This window comes from Juglans regia, chromosome 13, assembly GCF_001411555.2.
Source record: "Juglans regia cultivar Chandler chromosome 13, Walnut 2.0, whole genome shotgun sequence".
Lineage (NCBI taxonomy): Eukaryota > Viridiplantae > Streptophyta > Magnoliopsida > Fagales > Juglandaceae > Juglans > Juglans regia.
Genome location: NC_049913.1, coordinates 7,733,368 through 7,752,436, shown reverse-complemented (window position 1 = coordinate 7,752,436; position 19,069 = coordinate 7,733,368). Strand labels below are relative to the sequence as shown.

The 19,069-nt window shown below is 35.0% G+C and overlaps 4 protein-coding genes across 4 annotated transcripts; 2 read left to right on the top strand and 2 right to left on the bottom strand.

Annotated features, from left to right (window-relative positions):
* Positions 1–1,411: 1,411 nt before the first annotated feature.
* On the top strand, positions 1,412–5,742 carry LOC108997396 (DNA repair RAD52-like protein 2, chloroplastic). The gene is made up of 4 exons (XM_018973641.2): positions 1,412–1,935; positions 2,127–2,164; positions 2,481–2,572; positions 5,360–5,742. The coding sequence occupies exons 1-4, from the start codon at positions 1,520–1,522 to the stop codon at positions 5,495–5,497; spliced, it is 684 nt and encodes a 227-aa protein (XP_018829186.1). The 5' UTR covers positions 1,412–1,519; the 3' UTR covers positions 5,498–5,742.
* Positions 5,743–5,794: 52 nt separating this feature from the next.
* Positions 5,795–11,009, bottom strand: LOC108997395. The gene is made up of 10 exons (XM_018973640.2): positions 10,648–11,009; positions 10,369–10,438; positions 9,466–9,590; positions 8,985–9,093; positions 8,813–8,876; positions 8,669–8,724; positions 8,165–8,272; positions 7,201–7,350; positions 6,479–6,649; positions 5,795–6,315 (listed from the first exon to the last, which is right to left on the bottom strand). Exons 1-10 carry the CDS (start codon positions 10,899–10,901, stop codon positions 6,082–6,084), a joined length of 1,341 nt encoding a protein of 446 aa, XP_018829185.1. The 5' UTR covers positions 10,902–11,009; the 3' UTR covers positions 5,795–6,081.
* A 2,449-nt stretch (positions 11,010–13,458) lies between these two features.
* LOC108997430 (probable glycosyltransferase At3g07620) lies at positions 13,459–15,444 on the top strand. The gene is made up of 2 exons (XM_018973706.2): positions 13,459–14,509; positions 14,732–15,444. The coding sequence occupies exons 1-2, from the start codon at positions 13,596–13,598 to the stop codon at positions 15,222–15,224; spliced, it is 1,407 nt and encodes a 468-aa protein (XP_018829251.1). The 5' UTR covers positions 13,459–13,595; the 3' UTR covers positions 15,225–15,444.
* Positions 15,445–15,534: 90 nt separating this feature from the next.
* On the bottom strand, positions 15,535–18,348 carry LOC108997431. Its single transcript, XM_018973707.2, has 5 exons — positions 17,929–18,348; positions 17,007–17,118; positions 16,196–16,267; positions 15,896–16,107; positions 15,535–15,807 (listed from the first exon to the last, which is right to left on the bottom strand). The coding sequence occupies exons 1-5, from the start codon at positions 18,036–18,038 to the stop codon at positions 15,699–15,701; spliced, it is 615 nt and encodes a 204-aa protein (XP_018829252.1). The 5' UTR covers positions 18,039–18,348; the 3' UTR covers positions 15,535–15,698.
* Positions 18,349–19,069: the final 721 nt, after the last annotated feature.

Genomic DNA, 19,069 nt, shown 5'->3' with positions numbered 1-19,069 from the left:
AGGCCAGTTATTTTAGGAATGGGTAGCCATCTACTATCTATTTATTATCCAAGCACATTTCAAATTTTTTTTATTATTATTATTTTTTAAATATTTTTTTAACATATTTAATCACTAAAAAAATTAAAAAATATATAACTTTACTAATATTTATTTTCTTAATCATTAAATAAAATAAACAATTAAAAAAAAATCAAATACAAATTGAGTAATAAATGAGTAATAATAAAGTAGTAACCCTATCATTATTCATAATTTGATTTGAAATTTAAATTTTATAAATTAAATTTTATCATTTAAGTAATGTGAATGACGTACTCTACATATCAACAGTTTCATAATAAAATGATTTGTTTTAACTTGAACATCGTTGACAGAAAATACTAAACACCCCTTCAAAAAAAAAGAAGAGTAGTGATAGGGTTACTACCATATTACTACCTATCTACTACTCAAAGGCATTTCAAAATTTTTGTTTCTATCATTTTTTAAGTATTTTTTTAACATATTTAATCATTAATAAAAAATTAAAAAAAAATATAATTTTATTAATATTCACTTTATTAATCATTAAGTAAAATAAAAAATAAAAAAAAATACAAAACGAATAATAGATGGATAGTAATAGAGAAGTAAGTCTATCATTATTCTATTTAAATAAAGTATTAATTCTTTTTTTTTCTTTTAAAAAACTAATGATAAATTAATAAGTAAAATGATTTATACTCTCTTAGAGCCTGATATTCTTATTAAAAAAATAAGAGAAATCTGAAATTCACATGAAAGAAAATAATCATATTATAATGTACTCTGTTTATTTTTTTAAAGAAAAATACGTAAAACTTACTTACCTATTAGTAAGTTTTATATTAAGAAAGTGAATATTAATAAAGTTATATATTTTTTTTAATTTTTTATTAATGATTAAAGATGTTAAAAATATACTTAAAAGAAAATGATAAAAAATAAAAAAAATTTGAAATGCCTTTGAGTAGTAAATATATAATAATAGGATAGTAACCTTATCACTGTCCAATTTGGATGAATAATGATAGGTTTATTACTCTACTATTATCAATCTACTACTCTTTTTATATTTAATTTTTTTTATTTTTTATTTTACTTAATGATTAAAAAAGTGAATATTAATAAACTTATATATATATTTTAATTTTTTATCAATAATTAAAGATATTAAAAAAATACTTAAAAATAATAATAATAAAATTTGAAATGCCTTAGGAGTAGATAGGTACTACCCTTTTTTCGGTTAGGGAATGTCTTACGTGACAGTGTTTTTGTGCTATTTTTTTACAAATATAATTCATTGAAATTTGACTTCGTTTATTTTTGTAATTCGCTTATTTTATTGATTTTTTCTTTTAATTTCATTTTAGGATATAACTTAGTGGTATCTACCAGTTTGTCCAACTCCCGATCCGCGTTTACTTTTCTATTCGAGAGCAGAAGTTGGTGGAATTGGGGAGATCTCTGAGGTTTTGTAGGCAGTGGGACTAAAATGGCTGTGCAAAGCATTACGAATCATCCTTTCCTCATCAAGTCACCGTTGCCGTCTTTCTCGCTCTCATCGTATTTGTCCAAATGCGACAGTGACTTAGGACTCGTTCGAGTAGGGCCGCAGAAGAGGTGCAGCGGAAGGCGTAGGGATTCTTTGAAGCTCGTCGTGTGCGCTCTGGACCGTACAAATGGCAGTAATAGCAGCGGAGGCGGCGATGGTGTTAAGAAGGGAGGCGTGCCGAATTCCAACTATGTGGTGCCCCTGGACAAGTCGTTTTCCCCCACGAACTCTTCTTGCATCACTCGCCCTCTCGTTGAGATCCTCCGAGACCTCAACAAGCGAATCCCCGACAATATCATCAAGAATACTTCTCCTCCTCATGATGATCATGCGGAGACTGCAACCTTCATCCCCTGGTAATTGCCACTTTCTCCAGCTCACTCCTCTCTCTCTCTCTCTCTCTCTCTCTCTCTCTCTCTCTCTCTCTCTCTCTCTATATATATATATATATATATATATATATAATTTAACAAAGAATGACAGACATCAATGTACTGGAGTTTGATCTAATACAAGTTTTTGGCGATCCGGCGATGCTCTTGTGTAGGTTTCATGCCAACCGAATGTTGAGCTTCTACGCCCCTGGTCTGTCTAGTTCTTCCTTACCTTATTTTCTTGTATGCATTTTTGTTATTTGTGTGCCAACCGAATGCCTCACTCTTCAACATGTCTTGTGGACATCGTCTTAATTTGCACCTCGTGTTTATCTTCCTCGCTTTACAACCTCTGAACAACTCGGTTCCTTCCGTATCTCTTGCAATTTGCATATCGTGCTTGTAAAAGTTTTATTAGTATCTTATAGTTGATTCTAAACAATATTGTAGTCCCTATCAACTCTCTTTAGTGTTCTTGACTATGTTTTGAAATCCACATTTCTAGATGTTTAACATCTTTTTGGCAGGATGGTGCGGAGAAATACGTGATGTTATATTCGCTGACAATGGAAGTGTGACTGTGGTTTATCGAGTCACCATTCGGGGATCTGATGGAGAGGTGTGATTCAATAGTTAACAAAACTAGATGATATTCATATCTAACACATTTATATCTCTAAACATTCATCAGTACCCAAACATGCTCCATTTTTTGTTTATTCAATGTTTGTTGGTCTGAAAACTATTGCCCCCACAGTGTTACTCTATCTTACATCATACATGCCATTAGAAATCATCGCCATGCTTGGTTATATCCAAAGTTTATAAAACACAATGATTAAACTTCTCGTGACCACTGAAGGAAAGTTTAGAATACAAGACATATTTGTATAATTTCATGAAACTTCCGGGGTTAAAGAACTGGTTTGTCGAGAAAGAACAGTAAACATCAGGCACGTGTTTGGTTAAATCATCTCCATTCTTGAGTCATTTCTTGGTAAGTATATTGTTTATTATAGAGAAATGGCAAAGACCAAATATATAAGTACAACAAAAACAAAACGAAAAAGGCAAAGTATGAGGTTAGTATCATGGTCGGGACGCTAGAGCAGACCATTGGGCTTGTAAAACCACTCCATGATTCTTAATTTCCAATTCATTCGCTAATTAAGGGGTCAATTGGTCTAGTTCTTCTGTTGGTAACATGAGTAAAGCCTTCAAATTGGCTGTTTTTGCATAGATGCTACTTAATCAATCTTACTCATTACTTCTGTTGAGGCTCAATAAATAAATGTTCCCAGGTGTTGTTAGCTTGAGTACATTATTTGACATGTGATTAGGGAGTTGGGGGAGGGGGTGTTAGTGGCATTGGTGATGCGGACCGCCGGCCGCGCGGGGGTGGTGGTGGTCATGGCATGGAGTAGAGGCCTCATCATCAATTTGAGCCTAAAGAGTCTGGGTGAGAATCGTAGACATATGGTTAGAATATTCTCTAGACCAGCATCTAGTCGCCCCATATTCTGTTAGAATCCTTTATGGAGGGTTTTGTTTTGTCTGGGCTTTAAAATATGTAATTTAGACGTCATCCTTAAAATTCGTAATGATTTTTTTACCAGATCACACGATTCAAATCTCCTTCTCCCCAGAATGAAAAATGGAATGAGTCAGGTCAATGTGTCCAGTTCGTCCAAAACAGCATGATGTATACAAAAAGAAAGACACCATCCCTCAAGTTTTTACTTCAAAATTCACATCTTAAATCAATTTGCTGGTTGGGAAGAATGAGTTGAAGTTGTGAAAGTCAGTTGCCATTGGAAATGAGGAAATGGAAATTGCGTTGACATTAGATTTCAGAGGAAATTAGTTTTGAAGATGTGGTTTCAGAGGATTCTGAAGGAAAATTTAGGATATGATGTAATTTCAGAGGATTTTGTATAAACAATTTTAGGAATCCCTTTATTTCTTTTCCCAAATTTTCTTGCCCGTTGGATGCCCTAAATATATAATGCAGGTGTTGGCTAAAATCCTCAGTCCTTGGACATTAGCATTCTTGGTGGGAAGAGCCCTTTCACAGGTGGAAGTTATGTATGAACAGCTATAATGTCTTCAGCTCTTATGGCCCTATAGCAGTGCCCTTCTGAAAGAAGTGATAAAAATAATATGAAAGTGTTTCTAGGTTGCAAGGGTGAAGAGATGATTTTAGCAGTATAAAAAAACGATACTTGTTTTACTTTCTAGGTGGGTGAAAGGAAATAAATCATAGTTTACTATAATTAAGAAACATTAATTTGTTTACTTATAAAAAAAAATTAAGAAACATTAATGGAAAAAGAAAATTGTGGACAAAGGGGGAAGCGACCTTACTACAGTGGCATCAGTGGAAGTATACAAGAGAAGACTAATGACCGTAATAACTCTATCTAGTCTCCAGTCAAACAAACAAGATTAATTTTTTTAAGATATTACTATGCTAATTTATTTGAAGATTAATGAATGCTGATATTAGAGCCTCTTTCATTGGTAGACATGGCCCCCGTTTATGTTTATTACACCAATACATTGTATTTTGTCTGTCACCCTTTTTTAGTTAAATTTTCTTCTATTTTTAAAGTATTTTGAACCCTCTCCACTTTATTTTGTTTCTACAAAATTAGGTTCCCCAGTTAATTTCAGGATTTTTGTTTTTGGATCTGCAGGTATTTGTTTTGGGGGGTGTTGCAGGATATTTGTCTATATTTGTTAAGATTTAAGTAGGACTATTTTGAAGGCTTCGATTATTTTATATGACAACTACGCAGCAGTCCTGTTTTATGGATTTAATATGGGTCCTCAAAACAAATATATATAGGGTGCCCACAACACCACAGATATTTATTCGAGTTTCTAACTGGGAATTGCAACGAGTAAATAGGAACAATGGTGACTTCATTGAGATACTAGCCATTGCAATGAAGCCATATCTATTACTGATTACGATTTCTTTTAAGTTTTATATTTGGGGCCGTTGGAAAGTTGATGGCACACTAGGGATTTATTTTAATGGCGAACTAGGATGCGTAATGACATCCTGCACAAACGTTTTCTGAGAACTCTTAGTTTTAAGTAGTACTCTTTAAGTGGAATTAAGTCGGTGTACTGTCCGATGGTGCTTCTCTGCGAGTTCATTGTTTCATAGTTATGAGGATGATAGGGGGAACACTTAATAAAGAAGAAAGTGTTTGTCTGTTGTTTTCTTTTCATTGTGCAGTTTGAGTGTTGCCTAAAATTTTGCATTGATTTAAACTCTTATATATATGCTTTTAGGGTGAGTAGTGCCCCATACCATATATAGTCCAATGACCGAGACAAAAAACTCAATATTTATCATATCTCTAACAAATATTGTTTATCTGACATACTGATGCAGGCTCACCGTGAGTCGACCGGAACTGTATCACCCGTTGATGGCCACATTTTGGATCCAGTTGCTGCAGCAGAGGAAATAGCTTTCTGTAGAGCATGTGCTCGGTTTGGCCTTGGCTTGTATCTCTATCACGAAGAATAGATGCTACAGATAGCAAGGAGGTTTATCTTCCAATCATGTGTGAAGTTTTTGTCTCAACTTGTTAGAGTTGAATGATACTTTCTGCACTACCAGTTGGTGTAAATATATTTAATAGATACGAAGTGGTCATCTAGAATTTGCAGATTATTTGGTCTGGATTGTGGAGAACCGAGCTGTTGACATTTTGTTTGGTAAACTGAGTTTTTAATTGCTTATAAATAAGGCGATTTTTATTTATAGACTAATATGCATTTTAACATATTTGTTTCTTTCGTGAGACTGAGGTATTCTGTAAGATTCCTTTCTAATTGCTTTTGAGATCAACTGACGATGAAGCAATTGTAGCAGGGAAACTTTCTATTCCTTGTTTACAAACACTTATTTCTGTCACAGCCTAGCAAACATGTACATTGAATTCTGAGTTGTCGAATCCATGTTTACATCTACTTTGGACATTCCTTGTGCGACATAAAATGAACTCGAGAAAATGAGCAAAGACAGTAGCTATATACACACACTTATTCCTCGGAATCGGTATATTTCTTTCTTTGCATTTTTGTTTTGGGGTTTCAAAGTCATCAAATTCAAGGCCTCAAAAGTTTTGGACCCGTGTTGGAAGCCATCCAAGATGTGATCACATCTACAAGCTGGTCTACGTCCTTTGATATTTCTGTACGAAGGATCTTCGAGTCTACACCAAATGTGTCACCTACTTCTTTGGCTACTGACTCCCATGGTGTACCCACAGTCAGATTTGCCAGAAGCTCGCCTCCCCGGTTAACTGCATCAGCCATTGCTGGTGGAACGTCAGGGAGTGCCTGAAAAATCGAGTTAAGAGTTTAAATTATGTCTCTTTTGCCTGAGTGTTGGATTAAACCCAAAGCCGCAACTAGGGATATCTGAAAATGCATGGTAACTGCTATTCTCGAGTGTCTATAATTCAGAACCATGCAAGTCCGAGGAAAGATTTGGTAAACGTACCTGTTGCAAAGGAAGCCCGTGATCTCCGGGCAATAAGCGCATGGACATGTCCAGCATTGAACTAATGGCTGATTCTGAACTAAGTACCTGTGCTAGCACCGCGGTTTCATCAATTGTATCATCCTTGAACTTTATGAGGAGATTCCTGGAAATGCCATAGTATGACTTTATCTGAAGAAACATGAAACATTAGTTTATGAGAGTAACATACGTAGAAAGAAGTTTCCAAGAAAAAAAGTGCTGCAGCGCAGAACATAGTTGCAAATTTATAATTTGTCACGTTCAAGCTAGAAATATATTCAATGTTTCAAGAAGCCTTCCCAACAAACGAGGCCCAGATGGCCTGCAAATAGCAACATGCCATCACATGTTTTCCCCAAATAAACCAGCCCACCGATGGGACACATGATATATCCATAAAACCGTTGCTACCACATACCAAACCATATCATTTAACATGTTACCCATTTAGAGCACTGACAGCTGTCATGTTTTCCACGCCAATTTTGTACCACCCATTTAATACAGAAAAAATAAGCACTTCTTGAAGATTGATAAGAGCTTCACGTGGACAATGATTGCAAGCAAGTACTCTTCGACAGAACAATTGATGTCAACCAATGGCAAAAAATTATGTTAAAAAATGATGGAAACGTGAAGAAATCCTTGACTACGAAACTAAATTGAACCAAAATGTGTTAATACTTTAACGTGTAACATACCAGTCGCCGTGTTTCTTCTGGTTTTGGACTAAAATCCTCTCTTCCCTTGACCAAGTCCATGTACAAGGGAGGGAGTTGCTCAACTAAAGGAATAACTTGCTTCATAATGGGAGGGCTAAGGTTTCCTAATTGCTTCAAAGTCATCTCCGCCTGCAAGTATTTCATGGAAAAGAGATCACTCCTCTTTCTTGGAATCATTAAAGCCAAACAATGAAATAAGTGCTTTCACAAATCACTATGCACCTTTCTCACATGGAAAACAAGGAAACATGGAAAACAAGATGCTTCTTATGAGAGATATATGCATAGGTCCTTATCGCAGACAAACACTGAGATATGTACTCTCACAACATGGGACAGCCAATATAAGTGGACAAAATCAAGTGGACAAAATCATTACAACAATGGACAAACATATCTCCCATTCATGCTCCACTCCACATGAAACCAATGGCTGATAAGAATCTCAGAGTTTAGTTAAAAGAAAATTTTCAAAACATTTCGAAACTTATATTAACAAAAAACCTGTAGATTTGAGTGGTAGGTGGAATGCAAGGATGAGTTATCAAAGAGAAGATAAGCAGTTCAGCTTGGAGAGTTAGGCTAACAATTGTATGAAGTGCAAAAACATTGGGATGAATGCAAAGAGCAATAGGGATGGAGCTTGAAAAGAGAGAAACAGGTGAGAGACACCTTAACCTGAAATTGAATGCAGTCAGATCAGAAAATAAATTGTCTTAAGAATCTAACCATATTTAAATTTTCCTTCACGTGAATATATATCTGGAAATGTGGAGTTCAAGTTATCCTTACATTTAATAATAATGATATGTTGTATTAGCAATATTTGGAGAGATAATGATTATTTATAGACTTGAAATGTGAACTGTATGAAGCAAGCTTTGAAAACAATAATTCATTTAAATTACCAAATGATGTTAGAACTTAGGACTTAAATACTCACCCCAAGGCGAACCGTCGGTGATGATGCAATTTGTGATAGAAGTGGTCCGAAGCTTTGGGCCATTGGGACAATAACAGGTGAGAACAAAGGGATAGCTAAGCTTGCCTCCTGTGATATCAACAGAGAAGCTTTCATAAGTTTCAAAAGACCTATATTTATGGTAAAAGACAGACTAGAAAAGGAATGATATGTAGAGTTCAAATGGTTTGCTGCAAAAGGAAGAGAATTGAAGATGAAAAAAGAAACACAGGAAAGAATCCATTCTTAACCATGTCCAAACCTTTCTATGCAGGAAAGAAAAGTGAAGAAAATGCATCAACCTATCTCGTCTAAACATATTCATATTTTGTGTCGATATGCTGAACCTTAAATTTTGTCACCAAATTCCACCACTGGTTAGGAGTGAACCTTTTGGTTGGGTTCAAAGAAAGAAGTTTTCCACTAATCATCTAATTTCTTTTCTCTTCTTAGACATGCATGCTTGAGAATTCAGAGGTCAAATACCTTGTTATTGAATGCCATTAATATATTGCCACTTCTTTGAACAGCATATCGTGATCCTGCTCAAGAATTAAGTTACCAATCTAATGAATTGCTGCGACTAAATCATGTGCACACCTAAGAGCAAAGAGGAAGTTTTTGTAATACCAATCAAAAGGTGGATGACAGATCCCAAAGAATGTCCAATGCCAAAAGTAGGAAGATCTTGTATCTGCATAATTAAGCATTTTTAGGATTTTCTTTTATTTTTAGTTTCATTATTTCTTTTTATACATATTTAAAGAAAAAAACAGTTCTGTAAATCACTGTTAACACTCACTGTTTCTTGCATAAACCGATAGCACCTATCAAATTTGAACTGGACCTCATCTGCAATAAAAAAGTGATCAAATCCACTAGCATATGGAGTTGCAATCACCAATACACCCCTACATCACAAAAAGAGGTTTTAGCATTCTTCTCTTACGTCTCAGTATAGTCAATTCTACAAGAATCCACTGGCGGTGATAGCCTAGAGATTAAGAAACAATTAATCTGTAGAATAAAACATCAAAAGGCCAAAGTCCAACTTCAATTTGAGAGAGAGAGAGCCACAATATGAGTAGTCTTTAAAAGTTTGGAGCCGATGTTTACCTCTTATCTGTGAAATACTGGAAATTATAGGATTTATCATGAAGTAAAGAATATTAAAAGAGTCCAAAAGATATGTATATGTGGCAGAACCACTAATTCTATTGAAGCACATTACTACCAATGAACTTTTTTTTTTATTATTTAATATTGTGACTACCGTGACTCACTTTTCTGAAAGGCGCTCAAGGAATAAACGATAGGTAAGCTGAGGAGCAGCTCCAACAAATATGCCGCCAACAAAATGTACGACTGCCCTGGGTTTTGAGCTGCTTGGTTTGAGAACCCACGCTCCCTGAGATGACACAACAAGGGAAAATAATCCAACCGATTATACATTTCCAAAAGAGTATAAGAGGGGAGGAAAAAAATTTAGGCTGTTTATACAGGCTGGTATTAAACATATGCTGCACTACTGGTCAAGAGTTTGTACTGGTAACTAAGGGGGGTTTTTTCATGCCTCGACTCTTTTTGAGACAAAAGAACAAATACTAAGAACCATTTGGCAAAGTTCTCATCTTCTCCTCCTTCCCCGACATGCTACCTACTTTTGAACTAATCATAGCACGATACTGGAATTGAAAATAACTGATCTTGTTATAAATTTTTTGATTGCATGGTATTGATAAAATATTCCAGATTGAAAACAGATAATAGAGTCGCAATACAATTTGAACATTCCAACAGACAGTTTTCCATCCAATATTGCAACAGAAATTATGTTCACATTCAACATAGATTTATTTGGCTAGGCTCTAAGAAATAAACAAGCATATAGTTATAACACAACAACTTTTCTAACCAGGGGTGCATAACTGAAGGTTTTTGTTCTTTGATAACGTGGAACCTCATCAAGACAGGGCCTCTTAGACCTATCGCCCAGGAGTAAACTCAAATACACGACCCCAGCCACCAAAACCTTTTATCAGGTAGTCTAGGGGAACTTCAAGTGTAGATGCAAAAACTTTCCATCTGTGTTACTAATGCTAACATCAAAATCCGTTGACCATTTGCTAAAAATGAATGAAACTAAAATCCATATGACACTGTGCAAAAACTAAGTCAGAAAACACCTCAACTTCCGTCCATTCTCCCGACCCACCCCAAGGACCCTGCGCTTGCTTTGCAGTTTCTGTAAGTAATCTGCATATACATAAAAGAAAGACGATTATTTCCGGTTTAGCACTTCTGACATGAAACAAATGTGTACATACGCACGTAGTATGCAACTAAAAACGAACATCATTGATAGAAATTAGATACGGATGATCAAGTTCACAGAAGAAAATAAAGGGAGAACAGTAGATACGGATAATCATTAATAACCGGGAGGGGAGCAGAGCTAGGATAACCTCTCAATCTCCGAGTAAAGTTGAATTCCAGTTGATTGCGATTGTTGTTTGTTTATGGAATCATCAGAGTTGTTGCAATAGATTCTGCTACGGCCGCGAAGATTCCTAAAATTATCCACAGAGAGAATTCGACGACGATGGTTATCGGAGAAGCAGAGGATTCGACTTTTTCGAGACTGAAAAATTAGCCTATTAATCTCGTAATCGAATAGTGGAGGACCGGGATGTGGCGGTGCCCTCAGCCATGTGGCCATCGTCGGAATCCCAGAGCTACTCAACTCTCTATCTTTTAACAGTCTCGCTGCTTCAACGAATGCCTCTGCAACTTTCTTCCTCTCTGACCGTCCTTTTTTTTTTCTTATTTTTTTAGCAAATACTTAATATTTATGTTCGTATGTGTGGCTGTGCAGACGTAACGTATGGTTGATTCGAATCTTTTTTTTCATTTGAGTAGATGTATGGTTTATTGTTAGTTAACTTCGAAGTACATACGATGTGTATTAAAGTACGTAACTTTAACGAGTGGCGGTTTGGATACATAAATTTATCTTTTTTTATTTATTTTTTTATTATAAATTTTTTAAATTTTTATATAAAAATATAATAAATAATTTAATTTTTAAAATTTTAAAATAAAATTTTATTAAAAAATTATATTTAATAATATTTTATTCAATTTTTAATAAAACATCTCATCTCATTTGAACACTCTATCCAAATCCATCATAAATTTAATATTAAAAATTTAATATTATTATTATTTTTATATTTGTCTTGAACTTATTTATTTTTTTAAAAATAAATACACACAACTTACATTCACTAAAATTGTAAATATTTGTTTTTTTTTTTATGATTTCAGGGAAAATAAATATATATAAAATGAATTTCTTGACTATTTATATATATATATATACACACAAAAAGGCTTCGGAAGTACACTTGACATAATAATTTAAATAAAAAAAAGTAAAAAAGATAGTAACTTATTTGTTTGAAAAAAAATATATAAGATTAAAAAAAGACAAAAAATAAAGATTATTTTTCATCGAGCAGACTTTAGGGTACGTTTGGGTAGTGAGAAGTGTTGAGAATGTTTGTGAATAGTAGTAAAAAAGTAATGAAAAAATAATAATAAAATATTGAATAGTAATAAAAAGTAGGTGAAAAGTAATGAATAGTAGAAAAGTAGGTAAAAAGTAATAATAAAATAAAGAATAGTAGTGATAGTAATTGAGGTACTCTCACTTGCCAAACACACTAGACTTCGTTTGGATCATCAACTACTCTCAACTCATCTCAACTCATCATTACAACTTTTTCAAATTCTAACACAAAATATAATAAACAATTCAACTTTTTTAAATCCTAAAATAATAATAATATTAAAAAATAATATTCTAACAATATTTTATCATCTCAACTCAACTCAACTCACTTCAACATCCAAACTCAATCTTAAGGTTTATTGTTAGTTAACTTCGAAGTACATACGATGTGTATTAAAGTACTTAAGTTTAACGAGTGGCGGTTTGGATACATTAATTTATTTTATCTCACCTTATTTTATATTATTTATTTTATTATTATAATTTTTCTAAATTTTCATATAAAAATATAAAAATAATTAAAATTTTAAAATAAAAATAATACTAAAAAATTATATTTAACAATATTTTATTCAACTTTTAATAAAACATCTAGATAAACTCTCCATCCAAACCTATCCTTAAATTTAATATTAAAAAGTTATTATTATTATTATTATTATCTTTTTATGTTTGTCTTGAACTTATTTATTTTTTTTAAAATAAATACACACAACTTACATTCACTAAAATTGTAAATATTTGTTTTTTTTATGATTTCAGCTAAAATAAATATATATAAAATGAATTTCTTGGCTATTTATATTTATATATATATACACACACATATTAGGAAAAGACTTCGAAATGCACCTGACATAATGATTTAAATAAAAGAAAAAAAATTAAAAAAGTCAGTAACTTATTTATTTGAAAAAAGAAAATACAAGATTAAAGAAAGACAAAAAATAAGATTAAAAAAAATCTAAATTTCAGCAAAATATCTAACCGCGGGATTATTAAGAATATTTTGATAAAACATAATCCTTCATTAAATTCTACAAGGGAGCTACACGTCAAATAGTCAAGAATCTTAAGAACTTTTTGATAAGATATGATCATTCATTAAATTTTATAAGGGAGCTACACGTTTAATGGTTAAGGATTTTAAAGATTTTTTGGTAAAACAGAATTTAACGGATTTAACGAAAAAATAAAAAAAATTAACGAAAAAATAATAAAAATTACTATTCACAGTTAGATAGTTACTTATTATAATAGAATAGATATTAATTTAAATTTATTTTACTTGTCTATCGTTAAATTAAGAAAAATTAAAATTATTTTGCAAAATTATTTTTAATTGCTATGTATGACCTAGATAAGCACAATATAAATTATTTAAAAATAAAACTCAGATCTCTCAATCATTATTACAAGTCCACGCCTGCATTAAGTATAGAAAAATGATATAATAACAACTGTATCAGATCTATTTACTATTAAATTTTTTTTATATATATTTTAAACTATTATTAAGATAATATTTTTGATTTAAAGGTAAAAACTAAGAGTAATAATATATATAAGTTTTAAATATACAAATTTTACACAAATATTTATGTAAAAATAAATTAATTTTTTTTATAAAATCTACATTTTTATAAAATATTTATACGTAACATTACCCAGAAAATGATTTTAGTAAGTTGTAGGGCAGCTGGCGTTGTATGATTGTCATTAAATAAAGTAGGCTGGTTGGGAAACAAAGAAGAAGTCAAACACTGGGTAGCAACTTCGCTGTAGTTGTTACCCCTTGGCCTATCGAAGTGGAATGTAGCTGTCTCCTCAGTTCTCGATATGCCGGTCTCTCGAGGACAAGAAGTGAGGATGTCCGAGCAGCACTTCGCTCGCCCGCGCGCTCTCCATGTACGCCTCATGCTCCTTGCAGTGCTGCTGCTGATGGTCTTTGTGGTCGCTGTTTCCTCCTTACTCGGCGGCTCTGCCAGCATTAATTCCCTCAAGTTTAATACCGATTCTCCGGAAGGCAGAGGAAAATTTCTTGTTAAGGGAAAGTCAGCGGCTCCATCCCAATCTCAATTCCCGTCTTTTTTTAGCAGTGAGGATGCAGCACCACCCCCACGAACTAAGACGATGAAAAAGACGATTGTCGAGAAGGTAGACGTAGAATCGGGTCCTTACCACGACTGGCAGCACTTTGCTCTAGATTTTCAGGAAATGATGCGAAATTTTAAGGTTTATGTTTATCCCGATGCTTTCGCGAACCAGTCCTCTTCAGGGTCTTCTCAGTTCGCTTCCATTTTCCTTCCCCACCCAGACCCATTCCATCCTAGACTAGGAAATTACTTCAGCGAACACATGTTTAAGTTGGCACTACTTGGGAGTTCCATCACTACGCCCCATCCGGAAGAGGCCCATCTCTTTTTCTTGCCCTTTTCCATCAATCTTCTGCGGAACGATCCTCGTGTCCACTCCGAGGCATCCATTTCAGAATTTGTCACCCGATACATCACCAGGAGTCGGCGCCAGTTCCCATTCTGGAATGCTTCTGCCGGCGCTGACCACTTCTACGTATACTGTCATTCGGTTGGTAGAGAGGTCGCTTCTGGGCTTCGTGATTTGCTTAACAATGCCATCCAGGTCACTTGCTCATCCAGCTACTTCCAGAGATACTACGTCACCCACAAAGATGTGGGCTTTCCGCAGGTATGGCCTCGCCTTCACGAAGAAGCTCTCACTCCCCCGGATGCCAGGTACTCTTTTGCTTGCTAGCTACTATTCTGTTGAATTTACATGTGTCCTGTTACAGTAAAGAATTTCTCCTTTCTTCAAAAAAAATTGATGAAAACCAACACATGAAAGTTCCAATCCGGCTTAAGCATACGCAAATATCACGTTGTAGATTCTTCGCAAATTTTATAAGGTGATTTTTCCTGCTTGATGGGTAATTGCATCTATTTTGTTGACATATGCAGACATAAACTTGTCTACTTTTCTGGACGTATCCAAAACTCTCGCATTCGCCAAGATCTGATAACTTTATGGGAGAATGATTCTGACATGGATGTTTTCTCTGGGAACCCACCTTACCCTTACGAAGAAGGGTTTAGGAGGAGCAAGTATTGCCTCCATGTCAAAGGCTACGAGGTGAACACTGCTAGGGTAAGTGATGCTATACACTATGGATGCGTTCCCGTCATTATTTCCAACCACTACGAGCTTCCATTTGCTAACGTTTTGGACTGGAGTAAGTTTTCGGTTATAATCAACCATGGAGAGATATCCTTGACCAAACAGAGACTCCTTTCAATACCGAGACGAGTGTACCTGAACATGTTCCATAACCTGCGCCGAGTTCGAAGGCATTTTTTGTGGCATGAAACGCCAAGGGGTTTTGATTCCTTCCATATGACTGCTTACCAGTTGTGGCTGAGGAGAAGCATACATCGCCTCCGCCTACCCCACTAATTCCCGACAAACTGGTCGTCAGATTATGATGAAGACGTTCACAATATAAGGGTCAATCCAATTGGCCATGCTGTATTTGTCTGTACATGGCATAAGCTAGCTTAATTCCCTTGAATCAATATGCATCGTGGCATCGGATGGCTACCTGAAAAGAAGCCTAGATCTTGTTATTTTGGCCGCCACCCATGACATATTCAGTTGCTCCATGCCTTATTTTAAGGATATCTCACCATGGAATTACTTTATCTTTCCAAACAAAGCAAAGCAGGTTCCATAATTCGATTGACATAAAGCTACATAATTAGGAAAATGCCATTGCCAAGCTCTAAAAATTAGGAATTGAACTTACTGCTATTTAGAAAAAGCATAAAATAAGTGGCTTCTATGCGGTTTATTCACACATCAAACTAGGTGTTATTTACTGCGTTTCTTCGATCAAACGAGTAGAGTCATATGCTATACATAAGATTGACATTATATAGAGTGCTCGGCAGGGTGGTTCTGGTACGTGCGTCTCCTCAGTTGAGACTCAGATGTAGGCTGCTGTAGAAAGATTCTTGTTGGATCATTAGGATCAACGTATCTGCAAAACCACCAATAGATATTAGGTCAATGATCCCTTATATGTTTAACTTGACTACAAAATTACAAGAGAAAAAATTGTCACGTACGCATGTCTCATCATCTCATCAACAGGAGTTTGTGCTGCTTGCAGAGGATCCACGCGAGGCTCGGGGGCTGAAGTAGATTGTTGATTATATTGTCTCACTGAGGCTATCAAGTTGAAAAAAAGTGGAACGAAGGTCCCACAGCCCCCTTCCTTGAACAAAATCTTGAACGAGTGAGTGGAATATAGTGCCCTGTGCTGGTTTTCTGGAACTACCTGGAATAAGTTAAATAGATGATGAGGATTTCTGGAAATAGGAAAGGGGTCACATCCAACAATTGTAGACCTCTTGCTTACTACTTACAGGTTCCACATGACCAGAAATATTGTTGCAGAAAAATATTGGTTGATTGAATTTTTCACCATGAACGTAAAGCTGCAAAATGGAAACATCTATAAATTGAGATATCGATACATGTTTGTACTTGAACACAGCCCAAAACATCAAATTACATGCCCAGCCGCACAAGCAAGGACGTTCCTTAGAAGGCTTGAAACAAAAACTTAGTAATATTTGCAGGATGATGAATGCCACCTATCTTCCTCCCGCAAACCCTTTACTAATACAATGTTCCCAAGTATCTCCATCAATGCTTACTCCTGATCTATATAAAATCTTACCTACGATTGCATTAGCATTACTACTGGCACAACTGAGGGATTGAAGTTAACCAAATCAATAGTCAGGGAACAGGGATGCAATACTTGGTAGAGTTGACTATTACTAAGCATATGAACAATTATTCAACCACTACCTCATCCATATGCCATGCATCTTTTCATTCCAAGGAAGCTACAGTGGTCATCCTTTATTATTCTTTATTTTTTACCCGAGTTGAAAATGTAATTATTAAAGAAAGGATAAAAGATGTAGCTGCTTGAAGCAAAACCAACCACCAAATTTGACGATGCCAAAAAAGCCAAACTCAAAGGTCATGGCTGCATGGAAAACTCTTTAATCAGGAAAAAAATTAACTAGAAGGCATAGCAACAAAATGCACACTGAAACAGAGTAAAAGTGTAACAATAAGAACTATACATACATGCATATATATATATACACACACATACATATACATATATATTGACAAGTAGTAACAATAAGAACTACATACCAGTGGCATATCAAAAGCAGTAAAGTTTGCAACAGGCTTATCTGTAACAAAGACCATGCGTATGTTCGATAAGTAGATTGTTCCCTTTGCTTTAAAGTGGCCTCTATTGGATCTGATCATATAAGTTAGACATCAATTTAAAATTAGAAAAGTGCACCATGAAACTAAATTAGCATAAATAACTTGGTTAGGCAAGGCTCAAGATGACAATTGCAGTGCCACTCCCAGAAGAGGACTTCTCAAAATTGGGTTGTACTGCAGGGGATGAAATTTCAAAACTTCACTCATTGCAAATTTGCACCTTCTAATTACGTATCATGCTTGAATGATCCATAATGATACGAACTTCACACACCCGTGTGAATGATGTTTTAGTTTGAATGATGTTTTCCAAACGAATAACAAACATGGAAAAATTCCAGAGTCTTGTTGGAGTTCAACTTAACAACAATCATTGCTCGTTAAAAAAGAACCAATCAATAGCAGTAATCTACTTCAGAAAAATTATGATCTCAAGCATTTCCGTGCAAATGGGGTTGTTAGATTTACAAAGGCCCTCCTCGAGGGGGTTATGGTGTTCCGTGGTTAAAAATATAAAGCCCCTCTGAAATTCAAGAACAGGGAGATTCCAAGCACGATTACAGAATGCTCAGTTATAAAATTCACTCTCATTTCCAAGTTAAAGAATCGTCCCTTAACGCCAAAAGCACCGCCAAAAAGAAATCAGTGCGACACAGCGAGACCATGAGAAAACCCTAATACAATCGAGAAGCGACAAGTAAAGAAGGATAAGGCGCAGTACTCTCGGAACTTTTAATGTGTTATGAGCTTCCGTGATCTATTGCATTTGGCTAACATAATAATAAAAACTAAGGTTCTATGCAAAAAAGAAGAAGAAGAAGATGAAGAAGAAGAAGAGGACCCGGGGATCTTATCGATCTCGAATTCGACGCCGTCTCTGGCCAAGACGAACATCTCGTTGACGAAAGGAACGGGCATCCCATTAGGGAACAGTTGAGGGTTGAGAGCCATCGAAAAGGTAGGAGATCTCGAGCGGTGACGGAGAACAAAAGTGCAGGGATCTGGTTATGCTCGATCAGTATTCGATATTTGAGGTGGGTTCTGCTCGTTTCTGGATGGGCACAGGCGAACTCGAACACACGTGTTCCACCCGCACGAGGGAAATGGGAAAGGATATGACCACTGGGTTCCAATTTCCACAACCTTCTAGTTCTTAACTTCTTGATGGGTTCCTCCGCTTCTCTCTCTCTCTCTCTCTCTCTCTCTATCTCTCTCTGCCTTTAGTTTAGAGTAACCGGAAAAACAAATTGATAGATAATTTACGCTGTAAATTGAAACTGGATTAAAAAAAACAAAATGAGTGGAAAGTATAATCCTGTTTTTTCTTTTTTATTTTTAATATTTAAATTAAATAATCTTATCATATTTTCTTTATGAACAAAAAATAAGTAATTATTTTTATTTCTAAAGTTTGGTTAAAGAAAAATCTATTTATCATCATTCTTCTCTCAACATTTTTTGATGTAACATTAAATGATAGACCTACAAGTAAAATATAATAAATAGTCTCAAATCATTTAATATCACATCATAAAATGATAAGAATATAATGATAAAATAAAGAAAAAATCTTCTAGTCGTTACCATCTACTATTGGGCTGAGAACAGCCTCCAATAAGAGACAACCACGTGGTGATAACAGCTTCTCTAACAGCTTCTCTAATAATGGGACGCTGCGCACCAAATAAAAAAAAAAAAATAGAACCCCTCGTCTCACACCAGAAGCACCCTCTCTGTTCTCGATCCCTCTCGCACCATCTGCGGAGAAGCACCCTCTTTGTTCTCTCTCTCTCTCTCTCTCTCTCTCTCTCTCTCTCTCTCTCTCTCTCTCTCTCTCTCTTTCCCTCTTCAAATCCGCAACCATTGTAATGTTGTGAGGAAGTCAAATCAAATCAACGCTGTGAAGGAAGTCGAATCAAATCACCCTTGTCTCCCTCTCTCGCCCTCGTCAAACCCGCAAGTAGGAAATGCTTTATATTTCA